The following is a 20,424-nucleotide window of genomic DNA, read 5'->3' as shown; positions in this document are numbered from 1 at the left end:
GAGCACTCTGAAAGTCACATGTATGCATGTACAAAGTACATAAAAACATTGATCATACTATCAATAGCTATAAAAGGATGTGTATATCCATATACAATAGACAATGTCTTCATATTGGATATATTTGTATCATTACTCCTACCCCTTTCTTAGATAAACGCTGGTGCACGCACACACACACACAGAGACACACAGCTGTGCACATACACACGTGTAATGAAGAAAGATACAATGATAAAACAAAATTAAAAAATAATTACCTAATATTGAGAAGGAGAGAGAAACGGGATAGAAGTTGGACTTACGTGATTATACCTTGTTTTATGTATTTGGGGGGTAAATTTAATTTTGGAACCATGTAAGTATTTTACATAATTATAAAACAAAATCAAATTTTTAGAAAGTAATTCCTAAAACCAAAGTAAATGAAAAAAATGAGCCTAATTATGTATTCAGTCACTTGTATACCTACACAGAGAGGAGGTAGTCCAAATGACTTTAAATGATTTGATTGTCTGTTCCTTGTGCTTACTGTAGAGACTCAACAGAAAATTTTCCTGCCACTTGGAAAGCGTTTTGGCAGTTCCTCAAAATGTTAAACATAGTGTTACCATAGACACAGCAATTCCACTCCTAAGTATGTACCCAAGAGAATTGAAAACATGTCCACACAGTAACCTATACACAAACGTTCATAGCAGCATTATTCATAATAGTAAAAAAAGTTGAAAAACTCAAATGCCCATCAAATGATGAATGGAGAAACAAGATATAGTATATCCATACAATACAATATTACTTGACAATAAAAAGTAATGAGGACTTCCCTGGTGGCGCAGTGGTTAAGAATCTGCCTGCCAGTGCAGGGGACACAGGTTTGATCCCTGGTCCGGGAAGATCCCACATGCCGCAGAGCAGCTAAGCCTGTGCGCCACAACTGCTGAGCCTGTGCGCCACAACTGCTGAGCCTGTGCTTTACAGTGCCACCGCAATGAGAAGCCCGTGCACCACAATGAAGAGTAGCCCCCACTTACCGCAACTAGAGAAAGCCCACGCGCAGCAACGAAGACCCAGCGCAGCCAAAAAAAAAAACAAAATGTGGTGAACTACTGATACATGCTACAACATAGACGACCTTGAAAACATTATGCTAGGAGAAAGAAGCCAGTCACAAAAGGCTACATAGTGTATTATTTCATTTACATGGAATGGCCATAATAGAAAATGAAAGTAGATTAGTGGTTGCAAAGAGCTGGGGGTGGGGGGTGGTAGGGGGTAGGGGTGAGAGTGTCTGCTAATGGGTGTGGGTTTCTTCTTGTGGTGATGATAATGTTATGAAGTTAGTAGTGGCAATGGTTGCACAACTCTGACTACACTAAAAAAAACTACTGAATTTTATACTTTAAAAGGGCGAACTTTATATGTGAAATATCTCAATAAACTTGTCATTTTTTAAAAAAGGGAAATAAGCTTAAAGTCAAAAGAATGAAAAAAATGTTACTCTTTTGTGACTATTTACTTGTGGTGTTGACGTTATTCTGAGTATTTATATTGATGCTCTTAAGAACTGGGATTTTTGGCTAAGTGAAAGCATATACTGAGATAAGATTGGAGAGGGTAAATAAAAATCCTACAGTTCCTGGATTTGAATTGGAAGTCTCAGTTTGTTATTGAAAACTGGTTCTGTCTTTTAACAAGGCCTAGAAAAGGCTTTAGTGATCAACTCAGTAACAGTAAGCACCCTTAGCACTTGTGGAGTTTTTTTTCAGTACCATTTTCCACATTTCCATAAAGTGAACCATGACTCACTGAAGAACAGACTGATGCCAGGTGTGGGTCAGGAAATATAAAACTGAGTCTGGAACATATTGTCATTGTACAAAGCGAGGGAAGTGATCAAAGACTGCAGGATTCTGTCAGAAAGACTAGAGAACCAACTGAAAGGGGATGCCACTGGCTAAACACTGGCTAAAATTGGGCTAATTGGAGCACTGTATTTATAAAAACACATCAAATATGTTATAATGAATGAGTTCATGATACTAAACAGTAACATTCCAACTGGTGTAATGAGTCTTTACCCATTACCCAACAATTATTAACTAATGACTAATTCTTTTCTCTTCTATACCACCACCTACTTCTCCATGGCTGAGATCATTTTGAGCAAATCCCTGACATTATGTCTTTTCATCGCTAAATATTTCAGTATATATCACTAACACAAAGACTTTTCATTAACCTAACCTCAATACTGTTATTAAACCTAAAAATAATTAACAGTAATTTCTTAATATTATCAATTATCCAGTCACTATTCAAGTTTATATTTTTGAAAACTAATAAGTAACAAGAAATAATCGAGAATTTATTCTGCCTTTGATATATGAACTCAGGGTAACCAAATAGTTGAGATGTTTCTTTTTGTAGCACTATTACAGTTAGTAGGTGAAGACAGGATTAGAATATTACCATTTTGCAACTATAAGTGAATTAGTCCTCCTAGGCAATGAATATCATTTGCTAACAGCATAAGAAGACATTTGGACATTAAATGCTTCCTGCTGGAAGTACACAACATCTCTGGTGAAGTTTTCTTGCCAAAAAAATCAAACCTGAATCTGATCAAGACTCTAGAACTAACTACCAATTAACAGGAAATAAAGGGGACAGACTAACATGTTAACACCATGAGAATGCAGGTGGTAAAATCCAGACTGTGGGAAACAACAGGACATGACCCAGTTTCTTCAGCCACAGAAAACTGCAAGGGAGAAGAACATGTGTAAGGGGAACTTATAGATCAAAAGAAATCTAAGAGACTTTGCAACCAATCAAAATGATTGTACCTTATTTGCATCTTAATTCCAACAAACTGAAGACAAAAAAGGACAATTGGAAAAATTTGAACAGTGACTAGATACTTTGATAATATTAAGGAGTTACTGTTAATTGTTGTTAATAATGGTATTGAGGTTGGGTTAAAAAATCTTTGTGTTTTTAGTGATATATACCGACATATTTCATGATGAAATGAGATGATGTCAGGGATTGCTCAAAATGATCAGGTCCATGGTGGTAGAACACATGAGATGAGAATTACCAGTTAGTTGATAATTGTTGGAGGCTGGGTAATGGGGGTTCATCACACCAGACTTTCTAAAAGTGTGGTTGCTAGACCAGGAGCCTGAGCACCACTTGGGAACTGGTTAGAATGCAAATACTTTGGCCCCATCCTAGATCTATTAAATCAGAGAGACTGGAGCCCAGCAATTTATTTTAACAATCCCTCTAGGTAATTCTAATATGCATTAAAGTTTGAGAACCATTGCTTTATGTTATTCTTCCTATTATACCTTATGTTTGAAATTCTAATGGAAGGCTTCAAAGAAAAAAATTAGCTTGATGAATGTAAGAAAACTTTATACATAACAAAGAGAAGCTGGATTAGAGGATAAAACAAAGGTCATGTAATTTTCTCAAGTGTTTGCAGATTAATTGTCATGGTACTAACAGTGAGCCAGTGGCTAATGATAGTCTTAAAGAAAATCACAGATTTTGCTTTTCTCTTAGAACAGTGACTCTACATTAAAATCACCTGGAGAACTTTTAAGAACACATCCAGACCCCACCCCAAGAAATTCTGGATTTAGTTGGTTGTATTCCTGGTGTTTTGGTTTTTTATGTTTTTTTTTAAAGTCGTCCCAGATGACTCTAATATGCGGAGTTGAGAACCAGTGTCCTAACTTTACAATGCTTAAGAATCTCCTGAAGAGCTCGTTAAAAGTTTCCTGAACAACCTAAATGTCCATCGACAGATGAATGGATTAAGATGTAGTACATATATACAATGGAATACTACTCACCCACAAAAAAGAACAAAATAATGCCATTTGCAGCAACATGGATGCAACTAGAGATTATTGTACTAACTGAAGTAAGTCAGAAAGATGATTACCATATGAAATCACTTATATGTGGAATCTAAAATGCTGTGTGACACAAATGAACCTCTCTGTGAAGCAGAAACAGATTCGTGGACATAGAGAACAGACTCGTGGTTGCCAAGGCTTGGGGTGGGTTGGGGGACAGATGGAGTGGGAGGTTGGGGTTAGCAGATGTAAGCTATTATATATAGAATGGATAAACTACATGGTCCTATTGTATAGCACAGAGAACTATATTCAATATCCTATGATAGGGCTTCCCTGGTGGCGCAGTGGTTAAGAATCCGCCTGCCAATGCAGGGAACACGGGTTTGATCTCTGCTCCAGGAAGATCCCACATGCCATGGAGCAACAAAGCCCATGTGCCACAACTACTGAGTCTGTGCTCTAGAGCCCAAGACCCACAATTGTTGAGCCCACGTGCCACAACTACTGAAACCTACACACCTAGAGCCCATGCTTCGCAACAAGAGAAGCCACTGCAATGAGAAGCCTGAGCACAGCAACAAAGAGTAGCCACTGCTCACCGCAACTAGAGAAAGCTCGTGTGCAGCAACGAAGACACAATGCAGCCAAAAATAAATAAATAAATAAATTTATTTTAAAAAAATCCTATGATGAACCATAATGGAAAAGAATATTTTAAATAGAATATATATATGTATAACTGAATCACTTTGCTGTATAGCAGAAATTAACACAAGATTGTAAATCAACTATACTTCAATAAAAAAAAATTAAAAAAGAAAAACAGACTAATAACAACAAAACAGTTTCCTGGCTCTAATCCCCTAGAGGGTCAGATTCAATAGGATGGTGTGGGGCCTATTAATTTGCATTTCTAACAAGATCACAGGTGATATAGATGGTGCTGGCCTGAGCACATTTTGAGTAACACTACTTCAAATGCAGTGATAGTTTGGTCAAAGAAAGAGATTAGCATAAGTCAGAGGGATTGTTAAAAATTGATCTTCAGGGTTCTTGCTGCTAGAACCACTAAATTACATCCAAGGAGGCTGCCTCATTTCTTTCTAGCAGTTATAAATGCAAATGTGAATCCACTGTTCCATGGCTTATTTGGAGAAGAAAACAGACTTAGAGCATTAAAAGTCTCTTTAAAAGCACAAATGATAAGCGCAGGGAATGTAGCCAGTATTTTATAATGGAGTATAATCTATAAAAATTTTGAATCTCTATGTTGTAAGTCAACTATATCTCAATTAAAAAAAAAAGGACAAATGATAAATCCTTTTGATTTACCAATAAAAATTATTAAATTTACTGATTGGACAAAATATAACCCTGTCCCCTCAAATTTAATAACTCTTCAAGACTCCGCTGATGATTCACTTGTGCTTGTTTTGTTTTTTTTGTTTTTTTATTTTATTACTGGAGTAATCACAAAGAGGAAGAAGTCACTTAATTTTTTAGAAAGTAAGAATTTAATATCACGGGTATATTCATGTGGACTCTGAAGGAAGTTAGAGGAATATAGGGTGATGATAATATCTAAAATTTCTTTCCATTTTCTTCTCTTCATTAGGATCATGCATCATGAGTTCTTAGATAAATATTTGGGTGTTTAATTTTAGTAAGATTTTTCTGGGTGATTTGGTTCTTTGCGTATTTTAAAATCATACTTCAAAGTAAATGATTTTAAAATATGAATTTTATATTATGCATTTATATTTATGCTGCTGATGAAGTAAAGCTTATAGTTTGTTCATTACCTTCTCCATAATAACGTTATTATAAGGCCTTTTACTTAAGCAATAGTTAGAGATTCGAAGGGGATAGGAAGGAGTTGAAAAAAAGTGTCAGTGGGTAGTAAGGGTCATACAGCCTTTTTATTGTATATGTGAACTTTTATTGAGAATTTAAAATCTTATTTTATAGTAGTGTGGATTAGTGAATTTTTTCTATATTTTTTCTATTTTCTCTAAATTTTTGCCAGTGAGCCCATAGCTGTTAATGAATGTTTAGACAAACAAACAAACAAGAAACCAGTGTAGCACAAAAATAAATACCCACCCAAGGGCAACAACAAAAAATTCAACAACAAAAAACATCAAGACTTGGGATTTCCCTGATGGTCCAATGGCTAAGAATCTGCCTTCCAATGCAGGGGACACTGGTTTTATCCCTGGTCGGGGACCTATGATCCCACATGCTGCGGAGCAAGTAACCCCGGGCTCCACAACTACTGAGCCCGCGTGCTCTAGAGCTGGCGCACTACAACTAGAGAAGTTCGTGTGACACAACGAAGAGCCCGTGTGCCACAACAAAAGATCCCATGTGCTGCAAATGAAGATCCCGCGTGCCGCCGCTAAGACCTGATGCAGCCAAATAGTAAAATAAAAATTTTTTTAAAAATCAAGACAATTTGACTATAGTCTGTTCTGTAAGGTTAAAAGAATGGAAAGAGAATATAAATTTTGTCAAATAAAAAAATCATCCTTCTAGTAAATATGTATTTCATCTGAAGAATGAAAGAAAATGCATATAATACCATCTTTGAAAAAGTTTTTCTTCTTATTGTCTTATTCTCTCTCTCTTTCTCTCACACACCCACACACAGACACACGCACACACACACAAGATTCTCCTTTGTCCAGTTGATGCTTATTGATGTTGCTAGATCGCTTTCTCAAACAGATAGATTCTAAGAGATCATACTTAGTGCACTGTGAGAAAAAAGGAAAAAGAAAAAAATCTATTTACCTGTCCTTACATGGTTTAAGATATGTATCAGAGGTGTTTTAGTTACACTGTGTGTTTAGTTTCAATTTTTAGTGACTATTGAAATACGGCAATAAATTTTTACATGTGTGGACTATAGAGATCCTTATTAATTAGCAGTGTGATGTCTTTGTTTTTTTCCTACGGAACCTTTGTATTTACCCTTTCAGTATTAACTGCTTAAAAGTAAATCAAATGGTGTAAATCAAAACGGTGTGGGTGTTTTGCAGTTCTTGAGCGATTTCATACTCTTTTATCATATTATGTATTCTACTGTGTACTTTATTTTTTTTTTACTGTGTACTTTAAAAATCACATCTGTATCTTCCATTCAGTACACTATCATTTTATTAAGAAAAATATTTCTAAATAATTCTAGAATAAAGACACATTCTTTTTTTTAAAAAATCACCCTAGTATGCTAACCTATACTCAACTTAAAACGTCTTTAAAATTTTTTTAAATAAATTGATTCTATTCTTGTTCTTTCTTCTCCAGTGGTCATATGCTTTAGAAAAGCCTAACACTGGCAGCATATTTAATATCGCATGGTCGATTGATGGCACCCAGATCGCTGGAGCCTGTGGAAATGGACATGTTGTTTTTGCACATGTGGTGGAGCAGCGTTGGGAGTGGAAAAATTTTCAAGTAACATTAACTAAAAGAAGAACCATGCAGGTACGATTATGTTTCATGGTTGATTAAATCTGCTTCTTTTCACATTAGTTTACAGTACAGAATATGGAATTATCTTCACTAATTATATTTAACTCAGGTTTATAAAAATTCAGTCATATTAGAAATATTTTAACTGTACCATTAGTGACTTTTTCACGACATAAAATAAGAACATTTCACTGACATAGAATATGAGTGCCCACAGGTACTGAAATTATGGGGTTGAGGCAGGGATGAAATTGAGTCCCCCTAAACCCGAGTTTCTCTGCCAAGTTTATGGTTCACCTCTCTGTCCAAAGCATTATTCCCTTCCTTGTCTCTCACCTGTTCCCCTCAAGATTGAGGAGTATCAAAGAAAAGAGGGCATGGATGGAAACGGAGCAGGACCCTGTGGGGCCCTCCCTGGTACAAAAGCCCATATTCTCGAGTTGTTCTATAGAAATTAAGACCCCAACCCAGGTGGAGGAAGACTGGTTGGAACCAGAAGATTGAAATTCTAGAAACATCACCCTTTTACCTCACCACCAACAAATCAGAAGAAAATCACATACCCTGCCGATCTCACCCCAAATCTTGCCTTTAAAAACTCTTCCACCCCAAACTGTTGTGGAGTTGGGGCCTTTTGAGCATGAGCTGCCCTTTCTCCTTGTTTAGCGCCTGCAGTAAACCTTCCTCTGCTCCAGACTCCCATGTTTTGGTTTGTTTGGCCTCACTGTGCTTTGGGCACACAAATTTGGGTTTGATGACAGGGATAGTGAAGCTTGAGATAGTGAGGGAATGTGTGAGCTCAGTTGAGGAAGAAGGCAGGAAGCTATAACAAGTTAGATGCAACTCCTGGAGCTGACCTCAAGGCAGACCTAACTTGATGGTCACTGTCAGGGTTACATTATTTTATTTATTTATAATTGTATAAGTTTATTTAACCTGATAAATTTTTTTTCCCCTTTTAAGAATTGCCTAAGACAAGCTAAAATTGGAAAGTGGTGGGAAGTTTTTATTGAGAGTGAGGAAGAAAAACAGGTACTTTTGGAGTGAAAGTCTTTATCAGTTAAGACAGGGAGGTTGACATGTGGTGACTGGAGATGGGGGAAATGTTTTACAGATCAGAGAACATCAGTGGGAGGGGTTATTTAATCAATTGTAAGCTTCCTAAGGGCACAGTACTCTATTTCACTCGTCTTTTCCTCCCTGTAGCGCCTAGCCCAGTGCCTTGCATTGAATAAGTGCTCAACAAATATTTAAAAAGTTAGTTGATGAAAGGTAGGAATAGCCAAAGACAATGTGTTGATGGCAAACCCTCTGCCAAAGAAAAGGGAACGCTACCTTCTTCCTTTCTTTCTACTGTCCATGTCAGTTGCCTCTATCTTCAGTGTAAAGAATTTAGATGATTATAATTACTATAAAAATTTGAGGGCTTCCTTGGTGGTCCAATGGTTAAGATTTTGCCTTCCAATGCAGGTGGTGTGGGTTTGATCCGAGTTCGATCCCTGGTCTAGGAGCTAAGATCCCACATCCCTCATGGCCAAAAAACCAAAACATAAAACAGAAGCAATATTGTAACAAGTTTAATAAAGACTTTAAAAATGGTCCACATCAAAAAAAAATCTTTGAAAGCATATGTCTTGTGATTTCTTGGAGGTATTCTTTAGGCTAAGTATTCAGATTGTAAAATTTGGATAATATGGTCACCAGATTGATAATAATTAGATACCTTATACATTTTCTTTGCTCTACTTTTTTTTTTCTTTTTTTTTAGCTGTGTCTTGCAGCATGCAGGATCTTAGTTCCCCAATCAGGGATCGAACTTCCCTGCAGTGGAAGTGCAGAGTCTTAAGTACTGGCCCGCCAGGGAATCCCTCTACTTTCTTATTCAAAAAATTTTAAACTTATTATGGATAATTTAAAACACATAAAAATAGACAGAATAGCATAATGAATCTCTGTGTACTTATCACCCAGCCCCAACAACCATCAACCCATGATCAAGCCTGCCCTATCCATGTCCATATCTACTTTCCCCTCCCCCAATTATTTTGAAGCAAATTCAGGTATCATTTCAGCTGTAAAATTTTCAATATATACAGCTAAAAGATAAGGACTTTTTTTAACATACCCACAATACCATTATCATACCTTAAAAATGATAATTCCTTAATATTATCAAATATCCAAGAAGTGTTCAAATTTTCAATTGTTTCCTCAGTGTCACATTTTTAAAAGTTTGTTTGCTTGAATCAGGATCCAAAATGGTTTACATGTTGCAGTTGTTTGATATATCTTTTAAGTCTCTTTTAGCCTGTAGATTCCCCTTCCATCTCTGTTTTACCTGCTGCCGTTTATTTGTTGAAGAAACCAAATTATTTGTCCAGCCCCACAGTCTGGACTTTGCTGATTGTATCTGCATGGTGTGGTTTGACATATGTCTCTGTCTTCTGCATTTCTTGTAAATTAGTGGTTGCATCTAGGTGATGGTGTAAATATATATTTTTGTTAGTCAACCTGGAAACTAAACCGTTACTTATAGTTTTGTGTCTATGACAAAGAATGCATTGTGAGTTCTAATCAAATAATTTGGGGACAGTTTTACTCATATAGTATGTGCGGGCTAGCTAATATAGTATTGCCTTAATTTCAGAAATGCCCCAAGATGAAAATATATTTAAAAAGAGAAGTTTTTTTCATAATAAAAAGGAATCAGTCATAGAGTTAGAGGATTTTAAAGTGAGATAAGATGAACAGTGGAGGTTTTTAAATAGTTTATCTAATCCAGATTGTCTTTATACTTAATGTTTGCAAATAATCTTTCAAAATTTTAGAACTAGAACACTATTTTTATTTTTGTAAAGAGTCTGCCTCAGTGATTATAAGACACTTGTATTGCATTTTTGCTAAGTTGGGTCTATTCATAGTTTTTTCTTAGAACAATTTCATTTACTCATTCAGTGCTCTACTTGCAAGGCATTGAGCTAGGCAATGGGAAGTACAGTTGTGACTAAGACAGATTAATATGTTTAAAAGCTTTTGTTTTTTTCATAAATTCATCTCAAATTGATTGAATGAAGGTAAAGAATAAAGAAATAAAAGAAATTTATTGGTCCATGTGAAGTCAAGAGATAGACTGACAAGGCTGTACTGGATCCAGAGGCTTAAATAAGGTCAACAGGATTTCCATCATTTCTCTTCCTCAACGGCCCTTTTTCCTGTATTGTCTTCATTTTCACAAAGGTTGTCTCTCTTTTGTGGCCTTGATAGCTCAGGTTTACATTCTACCAACTTCATGTCCAACAGAAAGCGTACGTTCCCCTCCAGTCCCTTAGTAATTCCAGCAGAAGTCTCGGCATTGGATCCCATGTGCCAAGTCTGGGCCAAGGATATTTAGTTGGGAGATGGAGGCAATGATGAGTCAACCCCATCTAAACCACTTAGTCACTTAGAATAATGGGGGGATAGTCCCCCAAAGGAAAACCAAGGCATACTTACCAGACAAGATAGCATTTGATCCTGGGCAGACCAATAGATATCCACTATAGTCTATCCTTTGGCTGTTTAGCAACCATAAGTGTATTAGTTATGGTTGGCTGCACGATAAATCACCCGAAAATTTAGCGGCTTAAAACTGCAACATTTATTCTCTCTCAGTTTCTGTGGGTCAAGAATCCAGGCATGGCTTAGCTGGGGTTTCTAGCACAGAGTTTCTCACAAGTCTGCAGTGAAGGTGTTGGCCAGGGCTTTAGTAGCACCTGAAGGCTCAGCTGGGGAGGATTGGCTTCCAAGCTCACTGATAGGGTTGTCGGCAGGATTCTGTGTATCAAGGTCTGTTGAATTGAGGCCTCCGTTTCTTGTTGGCAGTTGACTGGAGGCCGCCCCCAGTTCCTTGCATGTAGCCTCTCCATAGGGCAGCTTACAGCCTGGCAGCTTTTTCAGAGCAGCTGCGAAGGGCACAGAGGGTGTGAGCAAGACACAAGTCACAGTTTCTTATAACCCGAACTCAGAAGTGTCATCTCATCGCTTTAGCCTTTTTCTGTTCACTGGACGCAATCTACAAGGTCCAATCCACACACGAGTGGAGAGACTTCCATAAAGATGTGAATACTAGGAGCTGGAAATCACAAAACCCTTTACCATCTACTCACCACACATACTTACCCTTACTCACGTATACGACCACACATACTTACCCTTACTCACGTATACGTATAGTTCAGAAATGCACTACAACTTAACTAACGCAGCTATTCCATAGGCGGTTGAAAGCAAACCCATCCCCTCTCTGAAAGATGATAGCCTAGGCCCACTCAGTCATTCCAGCTCCAGATCTCTGGTCTGGAAAATGATAAATAAATGCGAATTCTAAGTATTCTCCTCCTCCTCCCCACATTCCCAGTTTATAATGATGAAGGGAAAACAGGGAGGCTGCGATGAAAACAATGTGGAAAATGGGAGAAGGGAAAACACCACACCGTAATTACCAGGTTCGTCGCAAAACCCCAGCTGGCCAGGAATATGCTGAGAACTCTTTTTCTTAGCAATGAAGTTAGTTGCTTGGTTAATTTGGCACCTCTAGTTTGCCTTTCTGGGAAGATGTCCCACTTGGAAGGATTCTCTTTCTGGACTCTGTACGTTTTAGCAGCCCACTTCATGTTGTTGTGAGCTGGAGGCACAGATTGCGATAGGGGTAAAAATCACAACTTTTCGTTTGCCTGGTTTAGGGTCTTACAGTGTCCTTCGAAGCTTGGTGGAGTTGGTTGATTTATGTTTCATTAACTCAGAAACCGGAGGTCATGTTGAGTCCTAATTGTTAAATCTAGACCTTGGCCTGGCAGTTGCTACCTGGCAGTAGGCTTCATTGCCCTACCTGTCTCCCTGGACCTCAGCTTTTATGTGACACAGTAACCTACAGTGAGAAGCTTTCCTTTTTTTTTTTTTTTTTTAAATTTTATTTATTTATTTATTATTTTTGGGGGGTACACCAAGTTCAATCATCTGTTTTTATACACATATCCCCGTATTCCCTCCCTTCCTTGACTCCCCCCACCCTCGAGTCCCCCCCAGCCTCCCCGCCCCAGTCCTCTAAGGCATCTTCCATCCCTTTGTTATACAACAACTTCCCACTGACTATCTATTTTACAGTTGGTAGTATATGTATGTCTGTGCTACTCTCTCGGAGAAGCTTTCTTAATCTGTCCCTTGTCTCCAGGCTCAATCCCAGTGGATGATTCTTTCCAAAAGGCATGGGTGATGGCTTTGCAGGGAGGAAGTGCCTAGAATGGAGAAGGTGCAGGTGGAGGAGATGAGGCGTTCCTCAGGTCTCACGTTTACCATTTTCTCTTTCCTGCCTCTCTCACTTTAGCATGGGGTACAGCTTCGGCTCTTAAAGATAAAGTCAAGAGTTACTGAGAGAGTGATTTTCATGATTACATGAGATAATGTATATAAAACAAAAATAAATGGTAACTATTGCTATGGCGATACCTATGTTTAGGATTAAATGAGTGTTTGGAAATGTGGAAACAGAATTTTTGGACTTCTGTCAGTCTGAGGAGCCTAAATATTGTGGTCAGGTAGAAGAATTAGGTGATACAAGTACGGACAGGCTAATCCTGAAGCTGCCCTGAATTGAACAAAGTAAATGGGTAAGTTTTAAAATTCAGCACAGGGCACTTCTGGTGTGGGATTCACCATAGCTTCGAAATTATAACAGCGATTACCAGTGTGTCTTTGGTATGTTATTATGGCCAGGATGTTTTATTCCTGTTCGAGTGTTCCAGATTCACAAAAAAGAGAATTATCCCATGTGAAGCTTTAGGCCAATATGAATTTTAAGAAGTCTGTCTATAATTTGAATAATGACAGAGGCTTATACGATAGGAATTTTTAAATATTGAACTTTCCTAAGCCTGTGTGAATAGCCAGTTTATTTCACTGGGTATCATGTTGCTATAAAGAAGCCGCCATATAACTTCCTTTAGAAACTTTCATTTTGTTCCATTAGCTTTAAAATGTTTCTAGGAGAGGATGGAATTTTGGACTTTTAAAAAACTCTCTGGGCACTCAGACTTCTGGTGAAAATGGTGTCAGAAGTTCATACTTAGAAGGACGAGACATACATTTGGCTCCAAAGAAATCAATAATTTATGAAATATATTTTTTAGTGAGACTTATCTGGACTCAAAAACAGGATTAACATCTCTGTGGGCCAGAAATGGAACAAAAATGCAGAGTGGAGTGAAGCCTCCAGCCTGCTTGACTCCTGGTCCAGAAGCAGGGAGGCAAAGGCAATGCAGAGACGGGCTCCTGCAGGCTCATGGACCTGAAGGGACTCAGAGTGAGACAAGTGGCCGGATCTGGCCTCTGTCTGAAATCAGAGCATGGGGTTCTGTAGGGCAGTTCTCTTTTCCCCTTCCTGAAAGAAAACCTAGAACAACCTAGGATTTAAAGAGAGACTCACAGGGTCACCACCTACAGTCATGGCCTGCTCAGTTCTAGCAAGTCCATCACGTAGACCTGGAGTTGTGCAGTGCGCAACCTGCAGCGTGTACCTGTGACCTTGCAGACAGAGCTCAGCCTTTTCGTTGAAAGTACACTTCACATTTTTGTTCTGTAAAAACTTCTGAGACCAGTGTTTCTCTTCCAGCCTTCTCAGGTAGAGGTGTTTTTCTTCTTTATGCTAAGTATTGCTGGGTCTGGGGGTCGGGTAGGCATCTCCTCACCCTTCATTGCTGAATCTAGACCACACTATGTAACTTCTGCCCTAAAGGACTTCAGCTCCTTGGAAGCACCTGCCATTGGACTAGTCCCCTTTTGCAGAGTGACGCAAACATATCAGTGTCTTTTTCTTTACCACTAGTCCTGGCAACACTCTTTTTTATTAAGACTTTTATTAAGACTTAAAAGAAAAAAGTCCAGAAGATAGGAACTATTTTTATTTTAATATAATCGTAGTGATATTTCCCATTTCTCCAGTTGTCTCCTAAGTCTGTCTACAGTAACAGGTCCCATTTCTCCAATTATTTTCTAAATACATATTTTTATGGTTGGTTGGTTTGTATCAGGAAACAAAGTCCCATATTGCATTTAGTTAATTTGTCTCTTCAGTCTTTTAATATCTGGAACAATTCCTCCTCCTTATTTATTTATTTGTTTAAGAAACCAGGTCATTTGTTCAGTTGCATTTCCCACATTTTTCTGTTTGCATTCCTGTGGTATGATTACATTTAACATGTTCATCTAGCCCCTGTATTTCCTGTAGACTGGTTCTTAGATTTAGAGCCTTGTGTGGTGATGCTCCGCACTTCCTGTTGCATCAAGACACGTCTGCTTATCTCTCTTTTAATAATGATGAGATTTATCAGTGTGTTCAGGTGTTATAAGTCTGATTCATATGTCATATAGTTTCCCATTAGGCTTTTACTTTAATATTTTTAGCAGCCTTGGATGGTACTTGTTTAGAACCATGTTTCATCAGGAGCTGCATCTTGTAATTCTATCCTTCCTTCTGCATTAATTAGCTAAAATTCTTCTCTAAAAGACTTTGCCTGATCAACTATTTGTTACTCTGATGTGAGACAAATTCTGAATTATTTTCCTTTATTTCCCAGTTTTCAAATAATGAGTTGATTTCCTGGCATGCCCAAGGAGTTTCTTTGTTGTTGTTGTTGATGATGTTATCATTATAAACTTGCAGATTTTTAACATTTTTGATACATTCTTTTTAATGCTCAAATGGTTCCATCTTTGGCCATTTGACTCCTGTGTTCTTTTGAGATGATTTCAATAGCTTGCTTGCATTTCTAACAAGATGTTCCAGGCCTCTTATACATTTCCTGTCCCAGACTTGGAATCTGCTGTTTTTCCAAGAAGGCCTCATTCCTTTTGGAGGGGAATGTTATTTAGAGACCATGATCTAGGTTCTAGGTGTGCTCATTGCTACTGGTTTGATCATTACTTCTAGATAAAATGTATTTGGTTTTGACAGATAAAATATATCATGAATGTATACTGAGGTTTCAAGTTCAAATTCAAGATAATGGAATTTTACTCTTGTTTTTTTATTTGCAGTTCTTTTCTTTTACAAGAAAATTTTTGTTCCTAAAGGCATTAATATATCCTAGAATACATCCTAAAATATAGTTTAAAATAACAATCTCAGTATTTTTCTAATAATATATTACTGAATACTTTTACATTTTTTGATTTTTTTAGTATAAACAAATCCATGTATATTCATATCTTTCCCTTTATAAAATGAAAGGTATAATACTATACACACTGTTTTGCATCTTGCATTTTTTTGTTTTACAATATATCGTGGAGATTGCTCCTTAGATCTTACTCAGTCCTTTTCATAGCTGTATATTATTCTGTTTTGCGAATGTAGTTTATTCAACCTATCCCCTATTGATAGACATTTGGGCTGTTTCCAGTCTTTTGCTATTACCAATAGTACTGTATGTAGTAATATCCTGTGTGTATGTTATTTCATAGTTTTGCTTGTTTGTTTTGGTATAGAATTCTAGAAATAAGATTGCTGGGTCAAGGATTATATGTGTATATAATTCTGCTATCTCTTGTATTGTAGTTATAGTTTGGTGGGGATAGGAGTTGAGGAACAGGTAATAAAACTATAATATGCCTTATAGGTGTAAGTACTTTGATTAAGTACTTATAAGAAGTTTGACTTTATGTTCCTATTTTTCCTCCCATACCCTTTTATTCTTCATTAATACTATAAGTGTCATGTTAATTTAGAAAGATGATAACATTTTGAGAGGAATTTAAAGAAATAGTAACTTCTAAGTACAATTAATCTCTTTTTCTTAATTTTTCACCTCTTACTATTGTTACTATTCTGTAACATCTTGCAGAAAAACCCAAATGAACTTTTTGGTCAACCCAATATAATGTATTACGCATGCTGGTAATACATAAACACTTTAAAAATTTTTTTAAAATAAAAACTTTATCAGTTAACAAACTTTTATAATAATTTTGACTATCCTAGGCAAAGGTTCCGTTTGTTAATTTGTGCTTAAATTTCTTATATATTATCTCTGTGTTTTTACGTATGGAAATACTTTCCACCCCTGTGTGCAACTTGGCTTCTTCACTACGTAGTTGGTTTCTTTACTAACACCCCCTACTCCACTTTTGATTTTTAAAGTTATTATGTATCTTTTTTTAGAACTTAAATTTTAAAGAATCCTAACCCTAAAAAGAGATATTCTTACTGTTTTGGGCAGAAATCATATAGTCTGTTTCTAGCTCCTATATGCCATTTACCTTGGACTATATATCTTGCTGTTACAGCATTTTTCACCTTATTGCCTCACTGCCACATCATACAGATTGACTTTCAGGTTAGAAATCTCTATAGATCTTTTTCTACTTATTTCTAAGTTTTCTGTGTCTGTACTTTTGTTGGTTGATTTTTATACCCAAGTATGTCATCTTATGCTTGCTTCCTAATGAATTCTTCTTTTTTCTATGATTAGGTAATCAAGAGTACATTGAATTTTTTGTGTTTCAACATCATGCTAACTTATTAAAAGTTTGATGTATTTTAATGTTGTTTGTTGGTATTTCATTTCTCCTTGTTTAGGTTCGTAATGTTCTTAACGATGCAGTGGATTTACTGGAATTCCGTGATAGAGTCATTAAAGCCTCTTTGAGTTATGCACACTTAGTCGTTTCAACGTCTCTTCAGTGTTACGTGTTCTCGTAAGCATCTACCATTTCTTTAAAATCCAGAGCTTTGTCTGTGAGGAGGAATTTATTTTCAAGCTTTCATATCAATATGGTTTGACTGAAACTTAACTTTCTCAAAACCTCACCTATCTTGAATTTATTCCCAACCAAGAAGTGATAAAAAGTGAGCTATGAGCAGGGAAAGTAGATCAATAAAGTTTGTGCATCAGAGGTTAATAATCACTTTTAAAATACAAAATACCTTTTCTGAGATAGTGTTTACTCTTACTTTACTCATAGCTCTAAGGACTTTAGTATAATTTGATTTCAAAGCCCAGAGAAGGTTAGAAGTATCTGATAAATGGTGGGAAAAAGAACCACCTAACCATTGGCAGAGGGGACAGCTAACATGCCTGACAACAGGCTCAAAGATATTGTGTCCTTCTGTAAACACACAAGAAGATGTTTAGGCTTAATATCATAGTCCAGGGTAATCATGAATGTTCATATTGATAATGCATAGTTGTCCAGAGAGGATGAAAGAAAATATATTCAGTATACTTTGTCTTAGAAAGCAGGAAATGACTCAGTACATCCAAGAAACTTGCACCTAAAACTTAAAAAACTTACTTGGTATTTTTAAAAGTGTTGCTCAGTGTGTGCTGATAAATATTGAACTGGCTTTCTAGAAACAAACCAACCAACCAACCTGATTTGCAGTGTTTGCTGATTTCTATGATATAAACGCTTCTATCATGACCAATTTCAAGCTACCAATATGATGTCACAGAATTAAGAAGATATGCACAGTGGCAAACCATTATATAGAATGCCACCATATGGATACAATAGATGTTAATAGTCTCAAGTGCATAAATAATAGTAAAATGTAATCAAATGATCTGAAAGTGGTAAGTTTTGAATATCATCTTTGTTTTGAATATAATTTGCTTAATTATGTTTATATATTTTAATTTTAAATAAGAGCTTTATTTAACATTTGGCTTGCAAAATTCCTGAAAATAGAACAATCAGTACAAACTGGCTCTAGTATGTCACCAGTTGACTTCTCAACTATCCAGAAAACTCAGGTAACCACTATGACTTTTAAGAGTTATGAATAAGGATTTTTTTTCTTTTTACATTTTTGCGCTTATATTTATAACATTATGTGGTTATAATTTAATCATTGAATAGAAAATTGAGGATAGAGAATGTATGTGTCTTATTCACCACCTATACCAAGTACCTAGCAAAGTGTTCAACATGTAGTAAATAAATAAATAAATAATTTTAGATGAATAAATGAATTGAAAAACATAAAGTGTGCTGTGATCCTGGTAAGCTAAAGCACAGTAATACACAATACAAAGGTATCCTAAAGTTTAATTAACAATATTAGTTTCTACAAGTATATATTAAGAACTGTCCCTCAGTTATGTGTAAATCTGCTACCAATCAGAATCTGTAACTTAGAATAACAGCCAAGCCTGGAGTAATGAAATCGGAGAAACAGAGGAGAAAGGGGATACAGAAATAAACAGCTCAATTTTACATGAAAATTTTTTTCTTAAATGAGAGAGAAGGAGCCTTTGGGAAAAGTCAAGAAAGCTACCAAGTTATACCGTAGAGTATAGGGAAGGGCCAATAGAATATGAGGAAATCTCACAGTCACCTAGTGCACATGGGTTTTGAATAATTTTCATGGGGTTGAGGAAAATAGAGAAGATCTCCTCAATTTAGGGTTTGTTTGAAGAAAGGTAAGGCTATTAACTGCCCTAAATGAGGGATTTATTCTGTTAGTTTTAATGGAAGGACATAGTGTTTGAATTTGCAGGATTTGTATCATTATGTGTTACTTGTATTAGAGAAGTTGCTTTTTAAAATATTTACCAAAAATTTAGAAGCTGTTATTTAATTTTTTTGTCACTCTACCTTTCTCATACCAGTTAATATGTGTCAAAATATTAAATTGCTTTTCTTCTTTTCTGATTTAACATTGCCTCCCCTCTCTTGCTGTCAAGACATTTATTAAGGGACAAAATATTTATTACAGTGAAGTACCAGGGAGCAGTAGTGGGAATGAAGTAGTGCTGAGACACAAAACATATACCAAAATATATTTAATTAAACTAAAAACACCTAGTGTTTTGGATAATGACAACTATTATTTACACTATTATACTATCTTTTATGTTCATGACCTGATTTACTCTGTGTTGAATGTTATTATTGTTATTATTCCCATTTTAAAAAATGAAGAAACTAAGGATGGAGAGGTCAAATTACTTAACTTCTTTACTAAAGGAAGAGCTGGGATTTGAATCCAAGTTCTTTAACTGTTGCCCCTTTTCAGTAATAAAAAAAATAATTTTAAAAACAAACATGCACTTCAAAAAGACACACGCACTCCAATGTTCACTGCAGCACTATTTACAATAGGCAGGACATGGAAGCAACCTAAATGTCCATCAACAGAGGAATGGATAAAGAAGATACGGCACATATATACAATGGAATATTACTCAGCCATAAAAAGGAATGAAAGGGAGCTATATGTAATGAGGTGGATAGACCTAGAGTCTGTCATACAGAGTGAAGTAAGCCAGAAAGAGAAAAACAAATATCGTATATTAACACATATATGCGGAATATAGAAAAATGGTACAGATCAACAGGTTTGCAAGGCAGAAATAGAGACACAGATGTAGAGAACAAACATATGGACGCCAGGTGGGAAAAGTGGGGAGGGTTGGGGGGGAATGAATTGGGAGATTGGGATACCAAATTGTACACTCTAAATATATGCAGTTTTTTGTATGTTAACTGTGTCTCAATAAAAGTTCTTAAAAAACAAACAAACATGCAAGCAATATATTTGTTTGTGTGAAAAGTAGTTCTAGACAAAGAAAATCACATATCTATGTTAAATCTTCATTTGATTTTTTGAATAGTTGTATAGAAAATTCTCTTGTTTTGATCAACATTGTTTTGGGGGAGTTTATATTTCCATAGCTTTCTTGACATAGATTGAAGGTTAATTCTAATGACTGCATAAATGAGCATGCTGTGATATTTTTTCTAAAGTGCAAAAGTAGATAGCTTTATCATACCTGTGAACCCCAGACTTACTAATTTTTAGTAGCGATTTATTCGCTGTTTGGCTTTATGCATGCATTTACTTATTAAAATGGGTATCAGGCTCTGCATTAGCCAGGATTAATTTTCACCAGTTTACCGCACCCTTCCCCTTTCTCCCATCTCCTGGATCAATATGAGATTTAATCTGATTTAAAGAATTGGGTCTGTGAAAGTAATTGAGAGAAATTCAGAATATATAGGAGTAATAAAACATTTTAAACTATGAAACACTGAT

General features: G+C 36.2%; 1 protein-coding gene across 4 annotated transcripts in view; it reads left to right on the top strand.

The window, feature by feature from the left end:
- The window catches only part of IFT80 (intraflagellar transport 80), a 111,949-nt gene that overhangs the window by 58,835 nt on the left and 32,690 nt on the right, over positions 1 to 20,424 (top strand). For all 4 annotated transcript variants that reach the window (XM_057737841.1, XM_057737843.1, XM_057737842.1 and 1 more), the window contains 2 exons: positions 7,185 to 7,364; positions 16,963 to 17,081. In XM_057737841.1, the coding sequence (XP_057593824.1) occupies positions 7,185 to 7,364; positions 16,963 to 17,081 (299 nt within the window). The remainder of the gene's footprint in view (positions 1 to 7,184; positions 7,365 to 16,962; positions 17,082 to 20,424) is intronic.

The sequence above is a fragment of the Hippopotamus amphibius genome, chromosome 6 (assembly GCF_030028045.1).
Source record: "Hippopotamus amphibius kiboko isolate mHipAmp2 chromosome 6, mHipAmp2.hap2, whole genome shotgun sequence".
Lineage (NCBI taxonomy): Eukaryota > Metazoa > Chordata > Mammalia > Artiodactyla > Hippopotamidae > Hippopotamus > Hippopotamus amphibius.
The sequence above is the reverse complement of the archived record's forward strand: the minus strand, read 5'-3'. Positions and strand labels throughout refer to the sequence as shown.